Raw genomic sequence first — 26,801 nt, 5'->3', positions numbered from 1 at the left:
AACTGCACAACTGGACGAGTCGACGGCAAGGCGTAAACTGATTTCCCAACAGCCAGTGCGACAGCGTTTTGATTTCTAACCCGCAACCCATACTTCGAGCGGTTAAGCCAAATGCGCAGGTTGCCTGAGATTTAAAACACCTGCAACTCGGTGCACGGGTGTGCGGCAGTGTGTGGTGATGGCGGTGTTTCTATGCTGCCAGGACCATATGATATTTGAAATTACGACTTTGGAAGACACCTAGTTATCATAGCTGTTGTTATGCCTGTTGTTGTACTTAATGTTGTTGTTGTTGAGCGCATGTTAATTTTGGCTTCGTTTATTTAATTTTATAGCTCTTTGCATTTGAACCAACGCTTACAAACACACACGAACACTCACAACTATGCATTGGCACATATGTATGTTTGTATGTATGTACTTATAAGCATATGACTCTGTGGCTTTCAACCGATCTAATGAAGACATATCTAACGCTCACTCAAATACAATCCGTTGTATCTGTTTAATTCAGTTGTTGTTGTTGTAGTACGGTGTAAATTAGGCACTGATAGGGTTGTGCTTGGACGCTCGCACTATCGCATGTTCATATTCACCTGTGTATGGATGTGTGCGTGTGTGTGCTTACCGTCGTCCATATGGAAAAGCGCAAGCAATGAATTCATTTGTTTTCCTCACGCGCAAATATATGCGAACGCGAACAAATATGCTCACAAACCTACACACACACACACAGATGCATGTGTGCACTGGCATCTAAATATACTCAACTCATTTGTGGACAAAAACCTGTTGCTTATATTTGCGCCATTTCATTGTTTTCTAATAAACACCGTAAAAATCTGACAGCACAAGCGTGTAAGCGTTGTTCATTAGCTCCAGGCGTCGGCAGTGTAAATTATTGTATCCATCGCAGCCCTACAGGAATAATTTGCGATTGTGCAGCAAGTGGCTATGAAGTTCTCAGCCTCAGACATTTCGTTTTTAGAATTTTTTAACAAATCTCAGACGAAATATAACCAATCTTGAAAGTAATGGTTATTTGTTTCTTCAGTACTTCTATCTATCCCTTCTTCATGCCTTGATGATTGCTTTACTGATTGGGCTGCCTTTGATAAACCCTTGCGAAGCTTTAAAATTGAACAGGGATCCAATTAACTCCACCACGGCCACGCTTGCAGAAGTCCAGACGTTGAACCCAATTTTCGACGGTTTTCTAGCATAAATCGGCCGATACTGTTGCAATTTCACGTTCGTACGAAATCAATCGCCGCTGGCTAGTTGGCATAGACCACAGACTTGACGTATCCATTTCGTGAGATAACACGTCATTCAAACTTGGTTTTCAATAAATCGATTGTGACATTTGCTGTGTGGCTTGTTCCTGTTGGAACTACATATTGTCCAAGTCCATGTCATCCAATTCGGGCCAAAAATATTAGGTTATCATTGAGCGTTAGCGATTCCCATACACAGTAAAATGTCGGTCATGGAAGAAGTACGGGCCAATGACGCCGACGGTCTATAAACCGCACCAAACGGTAATTTTTTCGTGATAAAATGGTGACTCATGTAGCACGCGTGGATTTCTGTCTGGCCAATAACGCCAGAAATAAGCATCATTGCTGAAGATGATTTTTCGATGGAAATCCGGATCATTTTCAAGTTGATGCTCACCCCAATTTACGAACCTACGACGTTTCTGGTGGTCAAGCGGCTTCACTTCTTGAGTCAATTTGATCTTGTTAGGAAGTAGGCCAAGATCTTTTTACAAAATTCGTCAGAACGACGTCACAGAGATGCTTAATGCTTGAGAACGACGTGTGTGAGACTGATTTTCTTGATCTGACAGGACGATTATGACGACCATAAATTGGAGGAGCACTTTTAAAGTTGAGGCCACTGACTCCGAATTTCGATAGTAAATTTCAATAATTTCGACTCGTTGTTAGATCGTATATTTTTCCATGATGATGGAAATTGCAAACCTTCTTCTTCTTTACTGGCGTAGAAAACGCTTACCCGGTTATAGGCGAGTTAGCAAAGCGCGCCAGTCGTTTCTTCTTTTCGCAGGGTGGCGCCAATTGGAGATTCCAAGCTAAGCCAGGTCCTTTTCCACCTGGTCCTTCCAACGGAGTGGAGGTCTTCCTCTTCCTCTGTTTGACATCGTATAAATAAATGCTAAAGTGCAGGGAGGTGAGCATGAAAGAGATGCCGGATTACCTATTATGCTTCTGTCCGGCGTTACTCAGAGTTCATCTTAAATATCTAGGAGCTTCGCAGTTCAGGAGACTAGACGAAGTAACAAACTAGACATCAAATCGCTCTTAAAGTTCAAAGGACTAGTAGGTCTACGTATGGCGTGACAGCCGGCCAGTATAACCTAACCTCTCCAGTGTTGCACAAAATCTATTCTGCCACTACTCCTCTTTAGTATTTATGCAAATGTCGGCAATAGTAGAATAGTAAGTATCTTAAGCGAGGTACAAGGTTTGGTTGTTACTTGACTCCTCCGGCAGTATTATTTAATTTAAAGGATGTTTTGCAGGTTTTATATATTCTGCTTTACCTAAGCTGAGTGCCTTGAAAAGGCTAGAAATTTTTGATAGTCAATTTGGAGTTCTGAAATTACTTCTGTCCGAGCTCAAGTCAATTGTGCATTTAAGTAGATTCTTGTGTTTGGATTCTTTCAGCATTCTGAGTATTACTCTTCGGCGCCAATGCTGGTGTACCGTTCATAATTGGCTGTTTTAATGTAATTTGCTTTGACATAGTTTTTTCGCTTTCGGTTTTTAGTATATGCTAATATCGTGATCTATCGCCCGAGACGAAGTGCGACAACATTTAACTTCGGCAAACCACAGAACGATTTATTGGTAAACATAATTCACGAAAATCGTCTCATGAAAGTATTCACGACTTAATTATATTTTTTCCACCAAGACGAATATTGATTCTGAATCTAATACCACTGGACATTTGAAATCTTTGTTTGTTGATTTGTAGCAGGGATTTAGTGGTATTCCGCATAAGGTGCCTCAAAGTTAAGGTGATGTTTAAGTATCTTTTAGTTTTCTTTGATAAAGGTCTGATGCTAGAACAGCTCCGAAAGGTCATTTGCCGAAAAAATTCATAAAATAATGGAAATCGTCGAGTTCGATCATGAAAGCTCTGCTTCCATTGCCCAGGAGTTAAACATGGCAAAGAAAACGGTTTGGAACAATTTCAATAAGGCTCGCTACAACAGAAGAAGAACAAAAAAACCTCATAGACTGAATTTGCAATTGCGAGCCAATGCTGAAACGATATAAAAACGATCCATTTCTGAAGCGATTAGTTACAGGATTAAGTGGACTTACCACAACGTCAAGCGAGAACGGTCGTGGTCCAAATGCAATGCCCAAGCCTGAATTGACAGTCAGAAAGGATTTGCTAAGTGTTTGGTGGAGTTAGCGGGGAAATATATAGGTACTATGAACTGCTCTCCTACGGTTGAATTCTCAATTCAAACCTGTGCTGTCAACAATTGGACCGTCTGAAGGTAGTAATCGCCCGGAAGCGACCAGCTTTGGTCCACAGTAAAGGATTTATATTCCATCAACGACAACGACAGGCCACAAAAATCGATGGTGGCTCACCAGAAGTTATGGAAATTTTGTCGGAAGCTTCTTATGCATCCACATTATAGTTCGGCAAAGACACCAAATGATCTCTACCAATTCCTGGCTATGGCAACTTTGCTGGTGAATAATTCACCTCAACTGAAGTTTGTGAAAATCAACTGTTCCGGTGTTTTGAAAATAGGCACGAAGATCCCTATCGAACAAATCTATGCATATTTCATAAATCGACCCATTCTAAAAAAAAGAAAATCTTATTACCAAATCTTATATATTTTTTTGCAAAAAATTGAAAACGCTTCGTTGAAAATCTCTGCACTTCGAGGAAAATATATGGGGAAATCTCTAAAGTTGTTGAAAAATGCCGAATATTCGGCTTTCTGGCTACTTATAAGCAACCACTGGTTCTGTTTAGGCAAGGAATTCGTAAAATACATTTCAGTTTTATAATTGACGTATTCACTACAGGCAATCTACAGTCACTAACACGCACACTTAAATTATGTCGACTCTCCGCATTGAACGACGTCAGCAACAAGTTGCAAGCTTATTAGCCACCAGCTTATATCCACATACCCGTATATACTTACCGTCGACGCTCTGTTTGCTTTCGCATTAACCTGTTTATAAATTCGCATAAATTGTACAATATTTGCACAGTTTCAGTGTATTCTTGCTACACTCCCACACCTGCAGCGCCGCTTGTTTATTGTTTAGTTTAACAAAATGTATGGCAAATATGCTGAAAAAAATCCACAAAATAAAATATGTAGCAACATTCATACTCGTTCGCTTGCACTCGAAACACTTTAACGCGCCCTGAAATGCACACACACGCATACACGGGTTCAATTGGCCAATTTGTGCCACACAATGACGCACTTGATACTCCCGTCGTTTATTCGCTTCAGCACCTGAGCATCGGCTGCAGCCTCACAGCAGCTGAGCGCCATTTCAACTGCGCAGCAAAAGCACTTTAGTGAGGTTATGTTTTCGTTTTTGCTGTTTATGCTTTTTTTCAAATGTTTGTCTATGCCGTTAAATGTCGAACTTGTTGAACGTGGCACACTCGTGCAAACTGTTGTCGAAGCAGCGGGAGCGCACCTAAAGTGCCTTTTGTAACGCATATTGACATTTAACCTATGCATGTATTTGAATTTTGAATGATTCCTTTTTGAAATGCTTGTAAAAAGGATAAAAAGCACTTCAGACAAATTGAAGAGTTATTGCAAATTTAAAACACTGTTAAAACAAACGTTTTCGTTTTTGTGGAAGTTTACTAACTATTCATAAACTTAGTGTATATTTGTTTAAGGTAACTTGGGTTCAAAAAATTGAAAATTTTTTTACTTAATTTGAAAGTACAATATCTTGAGAATATACTGTGAAAATTTCAGACAGAAATTCGAAATATTTCGGGAGTTATAACGAATTTCATAGAACGCCTCGGAGTCCTCTCTCTCGGAGTTGTTGAACTTTGAGCGCGTGTTTCTGAAAACATTGTTTTTCTGGTCGGTCCGGGTCCTAAATTTTTTTCTACTGAACCGATTGCTTTCAAATTTTAACAGGCTATTCTACACACTTATAGTTCTCGTCGGTACTAACGAGAATTTAAAACCCTTTCTTTGCCAAAATAAAAGGACTTTTTCCAAAGTCCCCCATTTTGTTATCTACCCTTGAAATTTAACTTCAGTAGTTCTGACCAGAATGACATGTCTATAGATTAAGAATAATTAAGAATATTTGATTTCAGATAACATCAAGAGCCAAAATCACCTGGCCCACCCATGTGCATTTTTTTGAGGTTCCAACTTCGAGTGACAATAATAATAGTAATAAAGTATTAAATTTTTTCAAATAAATTTTTTTTAATAGGTCTACAACTTTGCTTCCGCCGTTTTTTTTGTAAATTTAAGGCTTTATTGTATAAAAACGGTTACAAAAATGTTATTCAAAATATTGGCCGTCGCTAGCTACTACTTTTGACCATCTTTCTGGCAGCATGCGTATTCCGTGACGAAAGAACTCCTCATCTTTCGAGTCGATCCAAGTAGCAATCCAATTTTTGACTTCTTCAGAAGAACTGAAGTGCTTGTTAGCTAAACCGTGTGCCATCGATCGGAACAAGTGGTAATCAGATGGAGCAACGTCTGGAGAATACGGCGTGTGGGGTAAGATCTCCCATTTCAGCGTCTCCAAATATTTTTTGACCACCTTTGCGACGTGAGGCCTAGCATTGTCATGCTGGAGAATGACTATATCGTGTCTTTCCTCGTACTGTGGCCGTTTTTCTTTTAGTGCTCGGCTCAAACGCATCAATTGCGTTCGATATCGATCTCCAGTGATGGTTACACTTGGCTTTAGCAGCTCATATTATATCACCCCCAGCTGGTCCCACCAAATGCAGAGTATGATCTTGGCGCCGTGAATGTTCGGTTTTGCCGTCGACGTGGAGGCATGTCTAGGCTTTCCCCATGACTTTCTTCGCTTATGATTATTGTAGTGGACCCATTTTTCGTCGCCAGTTACAATGCGATGTAAAAATCCCTTTCGGTAGTGCCTTTGAAGCAACTGTTAACATGCAAAGAAGCGCCGTTTGATATCTCTTGGTTTCAAGTCGTAAAGAACCCAGTTTACTTGTTTCTGAATCATCCCCATGGCTTTGAGGCGTTCTGATACGGCTTGCTGTGTCACTTGCAACGATTCGGCCAATTCCTCTTGGGTTTGAAACACATCTTGGTCGAGTAATGCTTCCAATTCAGCATCTTCGAAAATCTTCTCCCTTCCACCACCATGCCGGTCTTCGACTTCATAATCACCAATCTTAAAACGTTGAAACCATTCGCGACATGTTCTTTCACTTAGGACAGCCTCACCGTACTTATCCGAAAGCATTCGATGAGTCTCAGCCGCTTAACCCTAGAGACATCTATTGGAAAACGGCGGAAGTAAAGTTGTAGTTCAATATGTAGATAAAAACACTCTAAATATTCAAGATAATTCATTTTTATTTTCCTATAAAAAACCACCCTACTTATGTATGTATGTGAGTTGTTGCACGAATTGTAACGAAAGTTCACGAATTTCGTGGGAATTTGTAATTTGTTCGTGGTAAAATCGTTTTTCGGTTATGTTATGAACTTGGATTGCGGCAATTGTTAAAAATTTCGTATCAAACCAGTGCAAAAAGCTGTTAGTGGGAATATGTTAGAGGCGATCAACCCAAAACTTATTCCGCAAATATGGAACTCAACATCTTTTTTTTTAGTAACGAAGAGTTTCATCTAGGTATTTAAGCATTGTGTAACAGTTTATCTTTAAATGCCTTTTTCTCAAAACAGCAGTTAAAACCTAAAAATCAAAATATCCGATCGCTTCACTAAGCACTTAGTTAGGATATAAAATGGTTTAATAGGTTTAATGTACATATCTCTTTAAATAATTAAGTTAAAATAACCAAATACGTTTTGGACAAATCTTTTAAGAACACCTACCTACAGTGCGAAAATGAATGAAATCGGATGGTGTCCCGCCCACTCCCCATATAACGATTTTGTTAAAAACGAATAAAAGAGCGATAAACCAATAACTTATGCGACATCAAATTTTACCCCCGAGATGGAGTAAGACGGCTTTATAGGAGCTGGTATCTGGAGCTACGCTCACCGCCAACTTTTATGTGAAATCACATATCTTGAGACCACTCAACTAAACTCGGTGCATTATATTCTTCTCATATTTTTATCTTACAGTTCGAAAATGTAGAAAATTGGACTTCAACCACACCTACTTTAAATCAAAAGTCAAAATTTTAATTTATATCTGTTCTTTTCACATTCCAGTATACAAATATAGCTCCTATTAATGTAGCGGGATAAAACTTCTCTCGATTAGTGCCATTAGACACACACACTTCGTTCGGTTGATTATTTACCGCATATATCGATTAATTTTTTATCTTAATGAAAATGACAGTATGTTTTACTAATAACGGGGTATCTTTGGGCCAAAAATCGGGATAAAACTTGACTCTACCCCTATATACCTTAATAAAACCCAGGATCATTTTATTAGTATGGGTCGTGTTCGATACTATCTTCAACTTTTAATAAACTTTATGCCAAATATGTCGTTGATTTGCTTGAAAATATAGTACGTGTTAAGTATACCTGAACAATGTCAAAATTAATACAATTAGCCCGTCCGTTTCTCTGCCCTCAATATACTCCATATAATGGTTTCCGTCTTTCCCCTTGTAATTAAGCCGTTCATTTTGGATAAATTGTGTGATATTTTAATGAAAGTTAATGGAAAAGTTTTCATAAAAATTGTGTGGTTTAGCGCTTAATTGGAATGAAATTGGTATATATTTTGGTCTAAACATCATATCCCTAATGAATTCCGATCTTTCGGTTAACGCTTTCCACCTTAACTCAATATACATTAAAGTAAGCCTTCTCAGTCCTGTTGATATCATATACTATACATATTTCTTCGCATAATGAATGTTGAATTCTTTCGCAGCATTTTTTAACTAAAAATTTGCCAGCACCTTATCGAATTTCCCGGGGTTTAATTCTTACAATTCGCTCGGGTTAAACCCGAACTTTACTCTTCCTTCCTTGTCTATATCTAAATTTTTAGCTATGACACTAAAATTAGAACCGACGAATTAATTTCCGTTTTTCAAGCCATCTCTGTAGAATGAAGAAGTACAGAACTTTTTAAAGAACTCTTGATCTTACTTCGTTCACAGAACTTTCTTTTGACCACTTTTCCATTCCTATTAAGCAAAACACTATCCATGTACGCTAAGCAAAACAATCAATAGTCGCGACAAAGCTATTTTCTTTTAGCTATGTATTTAAAGCTAGATTGGAGGGGTCCCAATTTTATCTAATGCCGAATTCGTATATTTTCAGACGTTACATTACATGTTAGGAACGTGCCCATATATGTCTAACCAAGGCCTCAGAGCTTCGAAATACTGCAGTTGGTTTTTTATTTTCAGAAATAATGCAATGTTTAAGAAACCGTCAGATGAAACACAGAAACTCCAAATTGAATGGTGAATGTTTATTATAATTCGAAAGACAAATGTATGGCATTTATTTTTTGAAGATTATCTTTTTCAAATGTTAGCCGCTGCTACATCTCAGATGGTCCATCCGTTGAGTCCGTTTCGCACTTTCCGGTGTTGCTCTAGCTTTGGTCCTGGCAAGTTGCAAGGGTATGAAATGTTCGGTTACACTTTGTCCTTCCTTACTTGTTAATACTGTTTTACTGTACTGATCTGATTAATTTAGTGAAAAACTGTAAATTTTTATATTTTGTAGAGTTAAAAATTCGCACTCACAGATTTGATTCGCTACAACATTAACTCTTTGAATATAACTCTTTCAATATACATATTCTAGACGAATTAGAGCATGCGCCTAAAGTTATACTTCTAAGAGCAGCACCAAGAGAACATCAAAACATCTAAGTTTATCTACTTACCAAAGGTTTTTGGCACAAACTCCACTAAATAAAACAGTTGGATTTTTTTGTTTCGCAAAATATTTTGATTAATTACTTATTTTGAAAGAAAATTTCAACATTTTTATATATATTTATTAATACCATTGCAACCTAAGCTTAAGTTCCAATTTATGCTCATAATTCACACGCCTCCTACACAAATATAGACATATGTACATTATATATGTAAATACAATTGTGTATGTACGCAAAATTTATAAGTGAGGGAAATTATTTTTATTACAATTGCAAAAACTATTATTTTAAATATATATTAAACAATTTCGTCTATTTACAAAATACTTAAACTACATAATTACTAACTTCATATATGTATGTGTGCGTGTATATATGCATGTATGTGTGAAAGAGAAATAATAAAAAGTTGTAAATTCCTTAATATTGCTAGTTGCAAACTTTTATTTTAGATAAATTTTTAACAAACAGTTTTAAATAGAAATATGTACATATTATATACTAAGTGTATAATTTTATATATCGTATATTTACAATTTGTAGTTTTTTGTTTACAAAATAGTATTGTGCTTATTGTTTATAATATATTATTTTTTTGAAATATTTTTTCATAATGTTTATTGAAATAAAATTTAAACTTCTTTATATTTTTGGCTTATATGTGGTTTTATACATTTATGTAATATAAGTATATTTATATAATATATACACGTATACTAAGTTCCTAAAAATTATTATTTTTAATTATTTCCGATTCTTTTATAATTTTTTTCCAAAATTTTGGTTTTTTCCCTATTTTTACTTGCGCGTTTCTAGTCTAAGTTTTCCATTTTTTTATTTTGTTAAATTTGTTTTTTTATTTTAGAAAAAAAATGTTAAAAAATTCAAAAGTCGAAAATTTAGAAATTTTTTTAAATTTTTTCCAAAAATTTTCCTTTTTTCCAAAAATACAAAAAAAATGTCTAACTTTCGAGTCTTTTTTACAGTTTTTCAAAAAATTTACAAAAATTATAAAAAAAGTTTAACAAAAATTCAAAAAAAGTTTAACAAAAATGGAAAAAAAATTAATAAGTTATAATTTTTTTTTTGTAATTTTTGGGCAAAAAATCTTTTTTATCTAAAAATTCCGTTTTTACATTTTATTAATTTTTGAATAACATGTTTGGTAAAAATGTTAAAAAAACTCGAAAGTCCGAATTTTAAATATTTATTTGTATTTTTGGAAGAAAGTAAAAGTTTTGGATAAAGTTTAAAAAATTCTAAGTTTCAGGTTTTCGAGTTTTTTTAACACTTTGTTCAAAAATTAAAAAAAAAAAAAACATAATTAACAAAGTATAAAAATGGAATTTTTAGGCCAGATGCGCCTAAGTAAAGTTAGGAAAACCTGAAATTTTGCAAAAAATTGGAAATAAAAAATACAGAAACAATTAAAAAAAATATTTTTGGGAATATGGTTCACATATGTATATGTACATACATATGTATGTATGTATATAAAATCAGAAATTTACATTTTTTAAAATAACAAAGAATTTTCAGACTATAAAAATTTTTCAACTAAAATTTAATAAAAAATTTAATTTTCTGATTTCCGAGTTTTTTTTAACAATTGTTTCTAAAATTTCTATTTCTTTTAGTTTAGAAAATTCTAATTTTATATTTGCTTATGGTTTTTAATTTCTTCCGAAAATTAAAAAAATCCAAATTTTATAAGTTTTTAACTTTTCATATGCGTATCTTATTACCAATTTTATGTTTTCTTAAAACATATACTTGTATAGTCGGTTTGAATATATATATATATATATATATATATATATGTATACATATATTTTTAAATATTTTATCTTTTTTTTAATTAAGTAACAACCCCTAAAACTACCTCTGTACCATTTTAAAAGCTAAAATTTCGTACTTTCACGAAGGAATAATATTGTAATTGAATACACAGGTATTAATTCAATGTTCCTCGAGGTATATTCCTCCTATTTGTGTGAATATAGTATTTTTATTTAAATAGTTTTTTTTTCGTTTTGTTTGCAACTACTCAAAATGCTTCGTAACAATTCGCATGCTTTCTAATATTTCAAATTGTGTCCGTATGTACCGTAACATACAAAAATACAAAACATATTAAGTACTATCAACTTACTTCCCTAACGTAACAAAATGCAATATGAAATACCGTCGTCTAGGCGACTTTTATGCTATCACTCTACACCGCTACCAACGCAATAGTATTTACTTGCATTTCAGATGCAATATATTTGTTTCTTTTGTACTTACGCAATTATGCTTACATAGATATCGTAAATGTATACTTTATACGGTACATTTAAATATTACAGTTATTATATGCAATTTAGGTTATGTCTTATTTTTCTACCAATTAGTAGTAGTAGTAGTAACTATCAACAACTAGGATTCTCGCTTTGTTATTATTTGCTTTGTACATTGTTTTGGTTTTATTTATTTTGTTGAGCAAATTGTCGATTGATTCAAACATTTTGTAACTCGAGCGAAAATTCGTAGTAAAATGGTAAATACTCGAGCTACTTAATTATTAGGCCGCACTCAGAGAGCTTACACAAACCGAGCTTGGGCTCATTAGTCCGGCCTGCGCAGGCAGTCTGAGTAGCCTTTTGGAGATTGTGTATGTTTTATTAAAACAAAAAATACTTTAATTCACCAAAATAAATGTTAAAAACTAATGGCTATGTAAAAAAAATTAGATAATCTAATCTATTAAATTTCAGTTCAAATCAATTTTCGAAAAAAAAATAAAGATAAAAGTTTCGCAGTAGTTGAATAATCTCTAAATGGTTTCCATCTAAAATATGAGACTTTTTCAGCTTTAGGCCCTATGCTCAGCATTAAATTATAGCTTTCTATCTTCTGCTCCTACTTAAAAGACTCGACTTTAGAAACACCGTCAACTTGTAGCGATGTTAAGCATCCTGCTTTTTTATTGGAATCCGCCGGGTTTTTGATCTTCAGTTAAATCAGTGAGTCTGCGAGTATTCCCATAATTGCCTCCGAGGAAATTGTCTCAAGTACGTTTTTGCCACCAGTGAGTTCGAGTTTTAGTAGTCTAACTTTTCTGAGCCTTCTTATGGTTAGTATAATATCAATCTCATACTTCTTCGTTAGTGGCGTAGGCACCACTTACGTGGTTATAGCTGAGTTAAGATTAGCTGGTCAGTTGTTTCTTCCTTTCGCAATTTGGCATTAATTCGAGATATTAAGTGCAGCCAGGTCCTTCTTATGCGATGTTGTCATCATCCGTGCCTCTGCAGCATAGAGCAGAATAATTGGTAGAGTTCGGTCTTTGTTCGTCGAGAGAGGACTTCAATCGCATATATTGAAGTAAAATTACGTCGAAATCGATATCTTAAAAATTATTTTCAAAGTACGATAGGCAAATCCTTATCACTACCTTTTGAATGTTACAAAGAATAAAGCTTTTGAAATTTCCTTGAAATATATTTTTTCTCTCTCCTTCGATTTAAATGTTCCGCCTGGGTTACGTTTTAACCGAGTACAGAATTTTGATCAAGTCCGGAATTGCAATTTTTTTGACGTGAATTGAAGTCCAGTTCTTTATCACAAACTTTATAGCTTTCTCTGTTATCTTAAGAGACACTTCATCGAAAATTGCAAATTTTGGACTCTGCAGCTTATTCGATTCGTTTAAATATCTTTTCGATCCTAAAAGTGTACTTTTTGCTCTATTCAATGTCAAAGGATTAAGGTCCATAAGTTTGCATATTTGTTGGTTTGTGAATAAAGAATAAGGTGTCACTTTGATTTGTTAAGGAAAGGATATGCCCAGTGCTTCTTTAAACCCCTCATGCTTACTCTAAATTAACATATGATTTTACCCAGTTCGATTCGATCACTTAGTGTGTTTTCGTTATAGCCTTCAGAAGTACTCGTCTAACATTTCAAAAATTATACCAAATTGATAGAATCGGCCGTAGACTTTGGTCGACCTTATAATTACGATTTTCGATGCGTAATTAGCTCGATTGAGTTTGCCATTATATGGAGAGTGACGAATCGAACAAACACCTGGTATAAATCAAATACCTGACTGGTATAAAAGAATGGCGTTACAATAGAAGGTAAACTTCGTAATGTACCACATTGAATCTCTCCTCTTATTGAATTGATCGGGATAGCTTGTTGCGTCTTTCACATGTCAATTTTTGATAAGCAAGCAAAGCCAAAAGCAGCGAGTTGAAATGTGGCGAATCGAAGACGTCTTTTATCACAGAAAAATATAACGAATGCTTTTATAGTTTTGGTTTATATTTTTACTAAATTATAATTAAACTTTTAATTATATCTCTAAACATTTTTTAGTTTGTCTATCAATCGAGAATTCGCTCTCAAATTCGAATTTCTGTTTTCGTTTTTTTTCTTTGCTTCAAAGCATACATTTTATCACTACACTTGCTCAACAGCTAAGCTGTTAGCACAAGTAATTTAAACATTATATATTTTTATACTCTTTTGTTTTTGTAATATAGGAATAAAATGTTTAAGAAACCGATAATTGGAGCATGCATTCGTTGGTTGCTCGTTGGGGGACGTTGGGAAGGCTTTGCCGCTGTTGTACACACTTATAGCACTTGCATACACTATATAGTTAAATCACTAGCTTATGTTACATACAAGCACAAATAATTATATAACTAAATATACATGTATTTGTTCATATGTATATGCAATATTTTTTAGTTGCTTCTTATTCGAATAAAAATGTCTGCCTGCCGCCAAACGCAGGCACACACATGCAAATGTAATAAATAAATCAATTCCGCTTGGCTGCTTTGCAGCGCATATGACACATACTCGTGCACATACACACACACATATATATATAAATAATTTCATACAAATACGGAAGTGTATGCGTGCATGTAAATTTCGCAGCATATGCCAGCCCCAACCGCCATCTGTACATGACTAAGCTTGACATCAAAAGCATTTCAAGCGCACACACGTGTCCACATGCATGTATGTAAGCGTATATATGTATATGTGTGTGCATGTGTGCAGATTCCTTCAATCAATTTGTTGCGATAATAACGACCTCGGGTTTATTGCAGCTGCAGCAGTAGCTCAAGACCATCACTCGCAACACTACCAACAACAGCGCCACCACCACCTGTGGCATGCCACAGCCATAAATGTGCCTGCATGCTGTTATAGCCGCACGTTTTTCGGTTTGCCTTCGTCTGCCTGCTGCCGTGTATCAACTCTCCATTGCTGGCTTATAACATTTCCACGTTGGAAGTACCGTTGCAGTTGGTTGTGCGCGTCGTCTTGGTGATCTGCTGGGTTGGGTTGATTATCGAGTATGGTGCGCTACACCTAAACCCACCTGTGGCATGCAAACTGTTAGTTGTTGTGTGATGAAAAGCAGAGAGGAAGAGTTGAAAGAGAAAGAGAGGGTAAAAAAGCCGTTATATTAGATGTGAAATTTGCATCAAATTGCATTTCCCTGTTCGTCATTTCTTTTTATTAGTTTTTTTTTACGTTTTTTATGTTTTTGTTTTTCTGCCCTCGTTACTGGCACTCACTCACCTTCCGGAATGCTTTGCGAAAATTGTCCGACAGGAAAGCATAGAGTATTGGATTAATGCAGGAGTTCGTGTACGCCAGTACGTGTGAGATGATTTGAATAATAACCGTTAGATGCGTGGATGCATACATATCCAATGCCTTCAGAACGAGTATAACCTGCAAATAAAGGAATATAGCAAGGTATTGCATGAGTATAATATGCGTATGAATGGGTGTGCGTGTAGTTGGTGGAGAGCGTCTTTTGAAATTGTGGTAAACATAAAAGGGAAATATGAGGCCACATGTCAGTTGTGTCAGTTTCAGTGTGGCATACAGATTCGATTAGCTTTTGAGCAGGTAATTCATGTATTCCGCAAGAGCAGCCTTTGCATATCAAGTCAAGACAATCGACTTCTACAATAATCACAGATGGCGTAAGAGCCACATTGTAATGGGAATATCATAGATTAGCAGATTTTGAGATTAGACATTCTTGTCCTTCAGTGCACTCTACACCCTACATATCGGTTACTCCTTTAACTCATTTTCTGCAGAGAGAGTCTGGTACGATTCCCCGCCTTACTGCCTGAACACCAATTGGCCCGTTATGAGCCGCACTACTAGGGCAAGGATATCGTTACTGAAAGCAAAGAGATGACTTGATCTTTTGCCATCGATCTTAGACCAAAGGCTTTTGCGACAGCGCATGTACATTGTGTCCCAGCGCTGACCAAGCTTCCGTGAAGTCCAGCTATTTAGTAGTAGACCGCAAGAGTATACGGGATCACCGATCCGCTTTCATTCTACCGATAGCGACTCTAGGGTGGCTCAGTGCCAGGCCACAGCGGAATCGCAAGAAACTGTAAATTCTTCCGATTCCGCTGTGGCCTGGCACCCATACCAGTCTTATCACAAAGACAATCGATGCTATTGATGCCGAGGTTATGCACTCCTTGACCAACTATGAACGCACTGTTAATGAGTTCAGGGCTAGTATCTCCGCCCTGCTATCGAAGTGGATGGTTACTTCTCTGAAGGAGGCTGAACTCCGAAGCCGCAAATCTACTGCTACCTTAATGGCTGCAATCTCGGCCTGAAAGACATTGAAATAGTCAGAGACTCTGAAGCTGGAGTTGATAGAGAGCTCCTGCTCGTAGACACCTCCACCAACCTTCCCCCCAAGTTTTGAAGTGAAGAAGCTCACTGCCCCTCTCCTCGAACGGCTTATTCCTATCCACAACTCCCTCGCCGGTATGTGGGTAGAGAAGAGGCTGCCAGAGTTCAGTTTGGCGACTCCATAATCCAAGTGGTCCGGCAAGAAGTCAAAGTAAGTGAAGATTTCCGGGTGTTCAGTCCGTGTTCTTTCAGGAACCAAGACTCTCTGCGTTTGCAATAAGTGCAGGACGGCGTTGAGTGCCATGGTTGGACCTTAGGGCACCACACATACTGATTGGTGGCAGCTTTCTTAGTCTAAAATTTTTCTGGCGAGTGATTTTATTTTATTTCCTCACTGGACTAACTATGGAAAATACTATAGATGTGGCAACGGCTCGTAGACTAATTATACCAAAAACACCTTGGTGTTTGCGAAGGTGTGATTCTGCGCGTCGTCATGGTGGAAGAGCCCTTTAATGTTGCTTTTCGTATCCGATCCAGTCCAATTCATAGCTATATCTGACATCTAGCCGTATTGCTCCTTCTGTAGGTAGCGTCGATCAAACCAGCTACCCCGTGAATACCAGAAAATGCGTCATCGTCCTTTCGGTCGTATGGAAAATACTGTTCGCACTTCTGAAAAGCTGAAATTCAATTGTCTGAGATGGATTGTATATATAGTATTCTTTCACGGGTGCTTTTGTGCTCGTAGTGAGCACCTTGCCGGCAGCTTTATTATTCCAAATATTTTTTGTAGAAGGTGACCCATGTGGTCTTTAGATATATCTTCTACCTCCTTCGGCTCTTTAACCTCAGCTATATACGGTTGATCTAAGTAGAGATACTGAAGCCGTTCGACCTTCCCAAGCGACATCGTTTCGCTCAATGGGCTCTTGAAAGGTTCCAAGAACATTCGAAGTTTTAGAGTCAAAGAAAATTGGACTCAACGGATGGACCATCTGAGACGTAGCCGCGGCCAACATTGGAAAGATATAATCTTCAAAAATAAATGCTAAGGAATGTTCTTTCGAATAATTATAAACATTCCCCATTTAATTTGAAGTCCCTGTGTTTTTTCTTTAAAAGAGTAGGGAACCTCGAAAAGGATCACCCTTTACTTTTTAAAAAATATTAACTGAGTTTTCGATATACCAATATAGCTGTTTTACAATAAAATTAAAAGTTTTGTTGAAGTCCTATAGGAGAATGTGCATCGGGTAGATACTCAATTGGATTGCTCGTAAAATTAGGTGTTGTCAGCTTGAAGTTAGATGAAGCATCGATCCCTTTTGTAGCTACTATATAGTATATCAAGAAAATTCTATCACAAAATGCAATACAGTTCATTTCTGAAAGCCTTTTGAATAGTGAAAGCCCATCTCTCGGCACTCCATCAAACGCCCTTCTCGGATATTGCTTTCATATTTTCATATTGCCATTCAAAATATTTATTAGCTTCTATGTTCCATTGCCCATTTTTTTAAGTCGATTAGCCAGGAACATCCAAAAACTTTTCCAATTTAAAAGCTTATTCAGCTTACATAGAGGAGCGCTCGAGCGTTAAGGCAGCTGTCTGCTGTCAGCAGCCGACAACAATCTGTAAACTGAGCTGTGGCTGTTGACTGGCTGCTTTGCTTTGCCTTCGTCTGCTCGCTTGTCAGAAGAGTCACTGAGGCGTTGAGTTCATTTTACTTGCGGCATGCGCTTCCAATGCAAGCTGTAGCTTGTCAGCTCATCTTCTCACTTGCACTTTAACAGCTCTGATTTCGCTGACGCCATTTGCAGTGAAATTTTGTTCAACGCCTTGGGTTATGCAAAATTTTTTCGAAAAACTTCTGCATTTTTGGTATATCCTTCTTCCTTGAAAATTTGTTACATGTGTATGGGTAGCACATGCTTGACGCTTTGAGTGACAATTAAATTATTTTACTATGTGCATATGTTTTTAGAGATTTTCAAAAAGATTGTGGGTGTAAAGTGGAAAATAGTTATCAGAACCACATAGCAAGCATGGCTTTTTAGCAAAATCTTTTCGCTATAAATTTAAAATTAAAAATTTTAGACTGAAAGCTTTTACTTGCTATTAAAAGTGAAACTTATGTCTATTTACATTTATGAGTATATATGTGAGTGAATGTTCATTGAAGTGGCGAGGCACTGAAATAGTGCAATTAGTTGACAACAAGAAATTTCATTGTAGTCGTATATTTATACATCTATTCAAGTTTGTGTTAAGTGCTTTTGTTTTTGCGCATTCATTCAAGAGTATTCTTTTTCAGAGGGAAAATTGTAGGCATTTTATATCACATTGAATAATTGAAGGCCATTAATATTATATATATCATATACATAGCATCAGTTTGTTTCCATAAAACCCATTTTATGCAAGTCAGTACAGAGCAGAGGGGAAAATATTGATGACATAGCCACTAGTGTAGTGCATGTAGGTATGGTCTAATATTAAATTCATTATTTACCTGTTTGTAGCATTGCTCGATTTACAACATAAATATAACCACAAACTAATGTCTTCAAACAAAGAGTTAAGATCACTGAAATAACTCGTCAATAGATAAACCTTTCGTTTAAGAATTTGGTACACTATCTGACCCTTAAAATTGTCCACTGTTGTGATAACCTTTTTTTCGTTTATTCAGTGGAACAATAGTTCTCTTTATCCAAACTAAGTTACCCCATATGGAATTATCTTAGGTCAGCTGTAGAAGAAGTTGTTTGGATGAGTAACTGTAGCTGTAGGTTACAAATCTGAATTGGATTTGACTATATGCACATAGAACGTATAATAGGAAACATATAACTGCGTTATATTTTCTTCTTTATTGACGTACTCCTTCTTTCTTTTCGCTGTTTGGCGCCAATTGGAGATTCTAACTGTAGCCAAGTCCTTCCCCACCTGGTCTTTCCAACGGATTGGAGGTCTTCCTCTGCTTACCCCGGCGGAAAGTTTTCATCCATTCGGATGACATGATCTTGCCAGCGCAGTCTGTGTCTCTTAATTCACTGAACTATGTCAATGTCGTCATATATCTCATACAGTTCATTGTTCTATCGAATGCGATATTCGCCGTGGCCAATGCGCAAAGGACCATAAATCTTCCGCAGAACTTTGCTCTCGAAAATTCCTAACACCGACTCATCAGATGTTCGCTTCGTCCATGCCTCTGCACCATATAGCGGCACAGGGATGATGAGTAACTTCTGGTCAAATTCTGGTCTTTGTTCGTCGGGAGAGGACTTTACTTCTCAATTGCCTACTCAGTTCGAAGTAGCACCTGTTGGCAAGAGATATGTTGCGTTGGATTTCGAGGCTGGCATTGTTGTTAATACTGGTTCCAAGATACACAAAATTATCTCCTACTTCGAAGTTAAGACTATCAAGAGTGACGTGGGTGCTTAGTCGCGAGAGCGGCGACTGTTTGTTTGATGACCGTAAATATTTCGTCTTGCCCTCGTTCACTGCCAGACCCACTTGCTTTGCTTCCTTGTCCAGTCTGGATAAAACAGAACTAACAGTGCGGTTGTTATGGCCAATGATATCGATGTTAACGGAGTACGCCAACAGTTGTACACTTTTATAGAAGTTTATACCTTCTCTATTCAAATCTGCAGCTCGAATTATTTTCTCCAGCAGTAGGTTGAAGAAGTCGCACGATAGAGAGTCGCCTTGTCTGGAACCTCGTTTGGTACCGAACGGCACGGAGAGTTTCTACCCGATCCTGACGGGTCTTTTCAAAGATTTTGCGCATGGTGAATATCTGGTCAGTTGTTGAATTTTCAGGCTTAAAGCGAACAATGTGGCCAATGTCCAATTAGTATGTTGACCATGGGCGTTAATCTTTCACACCGTTGTTTTCTATAAAACTATTACTGAAATTTTGTGACCCATACATTTTAAAACAAGAACTTTATACATTTTTATTTTAATAAATTAATAAGCCTAGTTCGATTAATATGCTGTGACAATGGCAATTGTATAGATATCCGAGCCTTCGCATCATAAAGAAGTACTCAGCGGTTTGCGAAGATAGACTCATTCATGATATGAACCTTGTTGGATTCATTCCAAAAGACCTAAATCGTTTTGTAGACATGACGTCGAGTAGAGTTTATAAAAGAGATGCTTGACAACGTCTCACTTTCCTAGCAGGTCAATTGAAAAGTCCCCGGTCTACCATAATAAAACACATTTTTCTTCGCAAATTCGATTGTTTTTTAACATACTTTCCTTTAAGGCTTATACGCTGACTATATATAAAACTCGGGTTTATTATGCTTGAACATCTCCAAACACTCCTCCGAATTACCGTCATTGTTTTTGGTCGAAAGTGAGCTCGCGCGGCTACCACTTTGCACAGAGCCTTCTCATACATGTTTTGGTCGTCCACTATGTTTACCGTCTTCTTCGTTCATTTCACCACTTCTAAGCTTAGCATACCTATCCTTGGTGGTATATTTGTCTTGGGCAGTGTTCGGAAACGGAGGATGGGGTCATGTGTCGATTTTCGTCCAAGTCAGGAAAGGTCTCAATCATCGCCATTTACTTGTAATAGACCCTGTTGATGATTTTTTCACATTTTAAGCTAAGCTTCACGACTAAATGTGCTCTGACCAAGTATCCCAGCCTTGGGAACTATTGTCGGAAGGTGAGGAATCTTCTCCATAGTCAGTGCGCTAATGGTACCCGGCACATATACAGTAAAACACGAAAGGACAAACAGTCTTGGAGTTTCGAGAGAAAAAGCGGCGAACGTTTTATGCATCCTTAAATGTTGGCTTTGGCGAATCTCGCATCTGCTGCTGGGTGCATAGGCGTAACATTATAAAACGTATGCTTTTTTTGTTTTAGTTCGCCTTTTTAAAACACGCGGCCACGCTGTCTAGGTCACTCAGTCCGATTGGACGAAAACACCTGTGCCTGAAAGTATTCGACGCTGCGTGCTAACCGGGGAAGTACTGTAAGGAGTGAAGACATAAACCTGCTGGAATATTCAGGTGGAGAAGGGACCTGGCTGTCGCGTGGAATATCCACATTGGCTCTACCGTAGCGAAAAGAAAAAACGACTGGCGCGCTGTTGTTAACTCGGCTATAATCGCTTAAGCGGTGTCTACGCCAATAAAGAAGAAGAAGAAGTCTTCGGAAACTCTTCATCAAACCAAGTTTTTGCCTCAACTCTATTTTTTTCTTTCAAAAAGCAACATTTTATCAAAAGATTCAACAAAAGTTGCTTCAGTCAAAATGAAAGGATTGCATAATTTACAAACGAATGATCAAAAGGCTGTCAAATTTATGCAAGGTTACGGCTAACTAAAAATTATATGGATTTGATTCTAGTAGCGCCACCTACATATGTGTCAGGCCGGTGACTTTTCAATTGATCTATTGCATTCATCAAATTCATCTAAAGTTGATCTGAAACCGAAAAACCACGTCAAATCAGTCAAAAAAGTGTTCGCTTTATTTAATTAGCGTGGTGTGGTTTACCATGAAATCGTTTTAAAAAGTCAAGCAGTTAACGAGGTATACCACTTGGCCATTTTGAGGGATCTATAAGACCCAAAACCTATTTTAAAGGTGATAATAGAGATTTGTTTTAAAATACATGAAAATGTTAATTTTTTCAGTTCAGGTCAGTTTTGATAGGATAGTATTTTTCAACTCTGCTGGACATGATCACAACAAAGTTATCCACTTGCATTCTTTTCTATCACTATTTCATTGTGACAGTTCTTATATTCGTGGAACTTCCTTTGATAATACAATTCCTATGACTAATTTTCCACATAACAATTATTTGCTTTGTATGCAAAGTTCAATGCAACTCACCCGATATATACTGTTCGCACCGACAATGTCAATAGTAGCAAATTGCAAATGAAATTACATAGAATTGAAGCACAAATTTGATGCCATTTATTATGCATTGCCTTGCTGCCTACACAATTGCCGTGACCGCAGCCCGCGCCCTTGCCCGAAGCGTAACAGCAACACTTGCATTCGCATGAACACATCAAGTGTAGGTGTTAATTTATTGAACTCACCTACACAAGTGCGCATAGAGATGCTAATGGATAGGTACTTAAGCTACATATAGTACTTGGTCCAACACCGGGACACGTTTGCACTTGCATAGATAGCTCTCAGTTCTTTTGCCATGGCACACAGCACAGCTGTTTGCTAAGCTCACTTGTCGAACATATGAGTGTCCATTAAAACAAATTAGTGACGGCGACAGAAGAAATGCACCATACTGCTTTCACCTACTTTTTGCATACTGTTCTATTTGCCATTTCCAGCAAATTAATTGCTTAGTGCAAAGTGACTGCGTGACAAAATGTGTTGAAAGACTTTGCATGCACATTAGGGTGGTTATGAAAAAAAAAGAATAAATGCTAATTTTTTTGTGATACCATAACACAAATCGATTTAAAATTCGATTTGTGACAGCTAAGACAATAGCACTACAGATAAAGTTCATGCTAGGGCAGTTGGTTACACCAACATATTACTTATAAATAAGTCCATTTACGGAAAATCAAGAAAAAAACCTGAACTTCGGTTGCATCGTAGCTGTAATACCCCTAACAAATTTAAAAAATTTTAATACAATAATTTGATTTTGAGCGGTTAGTTTGAAAGGCAGCTATACTACTGTGGTAAAGCAAGACTTTTTAATTTAAATTTCACGCGAAAACTAATTCGTCGAAAAGTATTTTTTTTAAGTTGACATGACAATCACAGACATCTGCGCCAAATGTCAGATGAAAATAATCATTAGTGTTTAGTACATACTACTTTGATCAAATTGAAAGGTGAATTTATAATTTACACTTCGCGTGTTTTTCCAATATCACGTCAAAATATTCATGAGTATTTGAGATACGCGTCGTTTTGTGAGGCTCTAAAAGTGATTTCTTCGATTTTTACTGTGTCTGAATTTATTGCACAAAGAAGTGCTACAATGCACCATCTCATACTGCATTGGTTATTCCTGACCATTTCGCCACATTTTCACCTAATATCGTGCCGCAACCACCGCTTTCGCCTAATTTGCCTTTGTGTAACTTCTGGCTATTTAGCAAATTCACATGACCACTCTGAGGACACCGTTTTGACTCAATTAAGGATATAAAAGCAGAATGAAGGAGTTGAAATGGACAAAATTCACCTTTCAATTTGATCAAAGTAGTATACTCTTGTCTTTCTGAAGTATATAAAGTGCATCCGACGATTTTTACGATGAGTGAAATTATTCAACAGAGAAGTTCCCTTAAATTTTATGTGCGGTATCAAATTTCTGGTGCCAAAACGTTCAGAATGTTGGAAAAGGCTTTCGCAGATAATTATTTGTCGCCAGCAAGTGCTTTTGATTGATACAAATTAAAAGAACGCGTTGACGAACTAGCTCGAGTACTGCTATCAACATCAACTGATGATAAACACGTCAATAAAATAAAGGAATCGATGCTTGAGAATCGACGATTGACAGTTAGAAATCTGACTGTAATCGATAGAATATCCTAAGGATCAGTGAAAACCATTTAGAAAGAACACCTAAGAAAAGTAAAAGTACGATTTGTTCCAAAATCACTCAATTTTTTTCTCGTATTATTACTGGCGATGAGTCTTGGATCTATGCTTACGGCTTGAAGACAGACGTTCCTTTGCGACGATATTCGGCCGATTTATCGTGACAAAGGTGAGTCGAAGCCCAAAACAACACGTCAAAGCAGGTCAAAAATCAATGTTATGTTGACAGTTTTCGAGGTGTAGTACATTCCGCATTCCTTACGACCGGCCAAATTGTCAACAAGGAATAATTATAGTGTTATGCATCGTTTGCCTGAAACTATTCGAAAAAATGGCCGGATCTATAAGCCGCGGATTTATAGACCGAGGGAACTATGGGACTAGTTGACGACAAGACGGACATGGCTAAATCGACTCAACTGGTCACTCTGATTATTTATATATACAGGATTTGTCCGGAAAGTAATAGGACTGATTTTCCTCCCCCGCGACTGTACTACGGAGCGTGCGCGCACCGACTGCATTCGGTAGAGGGCGTTCCTAGCTAACGAACGAGCGGCCGGTCTGTTGTCTCCGAGCACCTGGAGAGTCAGGACAAACATTTTCGCGTGTCGATAAAGAAGACAGTGCTGGGAGACCTGCGACTTCGACCAACATCGACAATGTGACTCGCATGCGCAAAGTTATGAACTCAGACCGTCGACTAAATACTCGTTTCATTGGCCAGATGTTAAATTTATCAAAATCTGTCGGTCATGACTCAAACGTAGCGTCAATTGGGTCCGTCAAGACATCGCAGCCGATTGGAAATTGCATCACGACAGCGCCCCGGCTCTCACCGCCTTTCTTGTATACAGCTACATAACCAAGGCCGGCATCCCAACGCTTCTACAGCCGCCCTACTGCCCCGATGTGGCCCCGACCTTTTTTGCTTTGCCTGAAAAGGCCGATAAAAGGTATTTTGAGGCGACAGAGAGGATCCAAGCAGCACGCACCTCGGCTCTCAAGGCTATTCCGGAGAATACCTTCCGTGACGCCTTTAATGCACTGGCAACGCTGCATCGACGCAGAAGGCGCCTATTTTGAAAGTTTTTAAAGAATTGTAACGATTGGTTCAATAAATTGATTCAACCCTATTAGTTTCCACACAAACTCTGTACCTAGGGTTTCTAACATTTCCTTTTGGGTGGTGCAAACTTCGTGCCAAACTTAAAATATTCTGTTCAGGGTATAAGGATATGGTTTCGGAGTTCTAAATGACTACCGATAATTTTCCTCCTAAATTTAAGTACCACCCTAATAAACGTACGATTATATATGTATATAGAAAATGCAATCAATATGCCATCATATGCATGAGGAATCAGACAATTGCAAAAACATTTCAGGCAAATTGCAACAGCTGACATTGGTCACGACTTGCTAAATGCAAAGAAGAGCTGAGAAAAGCAAAGCGAAGTAAGGCAATAAAAGAAAATAGTTGTAGTGGCAAATGGAGCGTGGTTGAGTATGGCATACGGCAAATCAATCTAATTGAAGGTGAAGTTGCTATTTGCGTACGTTCGAACGTATGCCAATGCACAGTTATGCAAGCGAATAAGCATATTCGCCGGCTGATGAGCGAGTAGTCAGTGAGAATGCAATTGTGCACCTTCAATTTCGCACGGACTCACCATTACAATGAAAGCGCATGAATGCTGCGCCCTGCGCATTTCCAACCATGGTATGCGCTCAATACTTTCATTCCTCTCCTTTAATTTTACTGCGTATACCTTTGACTGGCTTCTACTGGTTCACCGTTTCGCGTTTTCTTTGATGGATTCGCATTAAATTGAAATTATCGTTTAAAGCTAGCCGTTTTGTTTTTCCATTCCTCTCTCCCTCTTTCGATGAAAGCATTCTTGGCTATCAAAAGCAATTCCTGAAACGTTGGACAGAAGTCGACTGGCATTATACACAATAGACGGTTCTTAGTATTAATTTTTTGCTGAGCCATTAAGATGTTAACTTCAAGTTCCTATCTCCGAGCTCTTCGGAAAAAACGTATGTATGTATGTATATATTTTGCTACCTTTAAAGTAATGCGCACCAGATGTAATACACTTATGCCAACAATTTTTTCAGTCCTCAAAACACTTTTCATAAACGCTTTTTGTGATGGCCTTCAGCTTCTTCAGCGAATATTGTTTTATCTTTTCAATCGACTGAGAAGGGTTTCCATTCCGATGATTGTTAACTTGTTTGCATGTACAAGTAGAACTCATAAACCTATGTCTCATCGGCAGTTAGAATGTTCACCATGTATGTGGGATCGGAATTCGCACGATCAAGCATGTCCAAAGAGACGTGTTTACGGTACTTCTTTTAAAAAAATGCAGCTTCATCGGAACGAGTCCAGCAAGAACGCGTTTCATACCGAAAATATCCACCAAAATCACTTGAACGGACTCGCGAGAGATGTCGAGCTCTCTTGCCATCTCTCTAATTCATCCCTGACGATTTTCAAGCAACATATCCTTCACTTTTTTAATATGTTTATCAGCTGAAGAAGTCGAAGGTCCAGAACGAGGTATGTCTTCAATTATCTCTCGACCTTCTTTAAAAGTTTTCTACCACTCGTAAGCTTGTGTTTTTGATAATTTCCCCGGGGAATTTAAATACAATTTGCGGGTTCTTTTTGTCATTTTTTGTCACCATGTGACTGTTAGTCAATACGCGCGACTTCCTTTCAAAACCTGATGAAACCAGCTACCTGGGTGCAAAACTGTAAAAATTATGTGCAAAACGGTAGATCGGAAGTATACAAAATTTCTTTTGGCACTCGATAGAAGACATTGTAGGAACATGACCAGTTTACTATCTGGTCACTTTCTGGTGGCGACATAAGCTCACAGAAAAACTAGTCTACGCCTGGCCAATTGACCTTACCTAATCTATCCAGTAGTAGTAGATTTAGTAAAAAATCTGAGTTTTTCCATCCCAGCTGCCCAATATGTTTTATTTTGATTACTGGGAGTCGTGGAAGATATTACGTCTCAGCTGGCTAAAGGCTGGTCATTTGCAAAATCTCGCCATCCTTCCTCATTTTCTGCATTCCATCGAATCCACTTTTCCGATGTACCGAAGATGGAATTTTAAGATTCGGTGCACTTGCCTTGGAGTAAGAGTTTTTTCTTCTGTCCACCATTAACACTACACCAAAGCAACTTTGCGCCCTGTGTTACTAGCTGTAGGGAAATTGTGTTCCTATCTGTCACCGAGCAAGCCATATCGTTTGTCTTCTCGTTTCCTTATCTTAAGGCAAAGTCTTATAATTACTGGCAGAAAACGTCAACCAAAAATAGCTTGAGAAAAAACCAATTTTAGGTATAACAAACTTTAATTATCTAGTTTTACTATGGAGAAAAACA

The 26,801-nt window shown here is 37.4% G+C and overlaps 1 protein-coding gene across 1 annotated transcript in view; it reads right to left on the bottom strand.

The window, feature by feature from the left end:
• Positions 1 to 10,936: 10,936 nt before the first annotated feature.
• LOC120773720 (allatostatin-A receptor-like) overlaps positions 10,937 to 26,801 on the bottom strand; it is a 41,484-nt gene continuing 25,619 nt past the window's right edge. Inside the window, exons 7-8 of the mRNA XM_040102767.1 lie at positions 14,701 to 14,864; positions 10,937 to 14,495 (exon numbers count right to left, since the gene is read on the bottom strand). Coding sequence (XP_039958701.1) covers positions 14,396 to 14,495; positions 14,701 to 14,864 — 264 coding nt within the window. The 3' untranslated portion in view covers positions 10,937 to 14,395. The remainder of the gene's footprint in view (positions 14,496 to 14,700; positions 14,865 to 26,801) is intronic.

The sequence above is a fragment of the Bactrocera tryoni genome, chromosome 4 (genome assembly GCF_016617805.1).
Source record: "Bactrocera tryoni isolate S06 chromosome 4, CSIRO_BtryS06_freeze2, whole genome shotgun sequence".
In the NCBI taxonomy this organism is placed as follows: Eukaryota; Metazoa; Arthropoda; class Insecta; order Diptera; family Tephritidae; genus Bactrocera; species Bactrocera tryoni.
The sequence above is the reverse complement of the archived record's forward strand: the minus strand, read 5'-3'. Positions and strand labels throughout refer to the sequence as shown.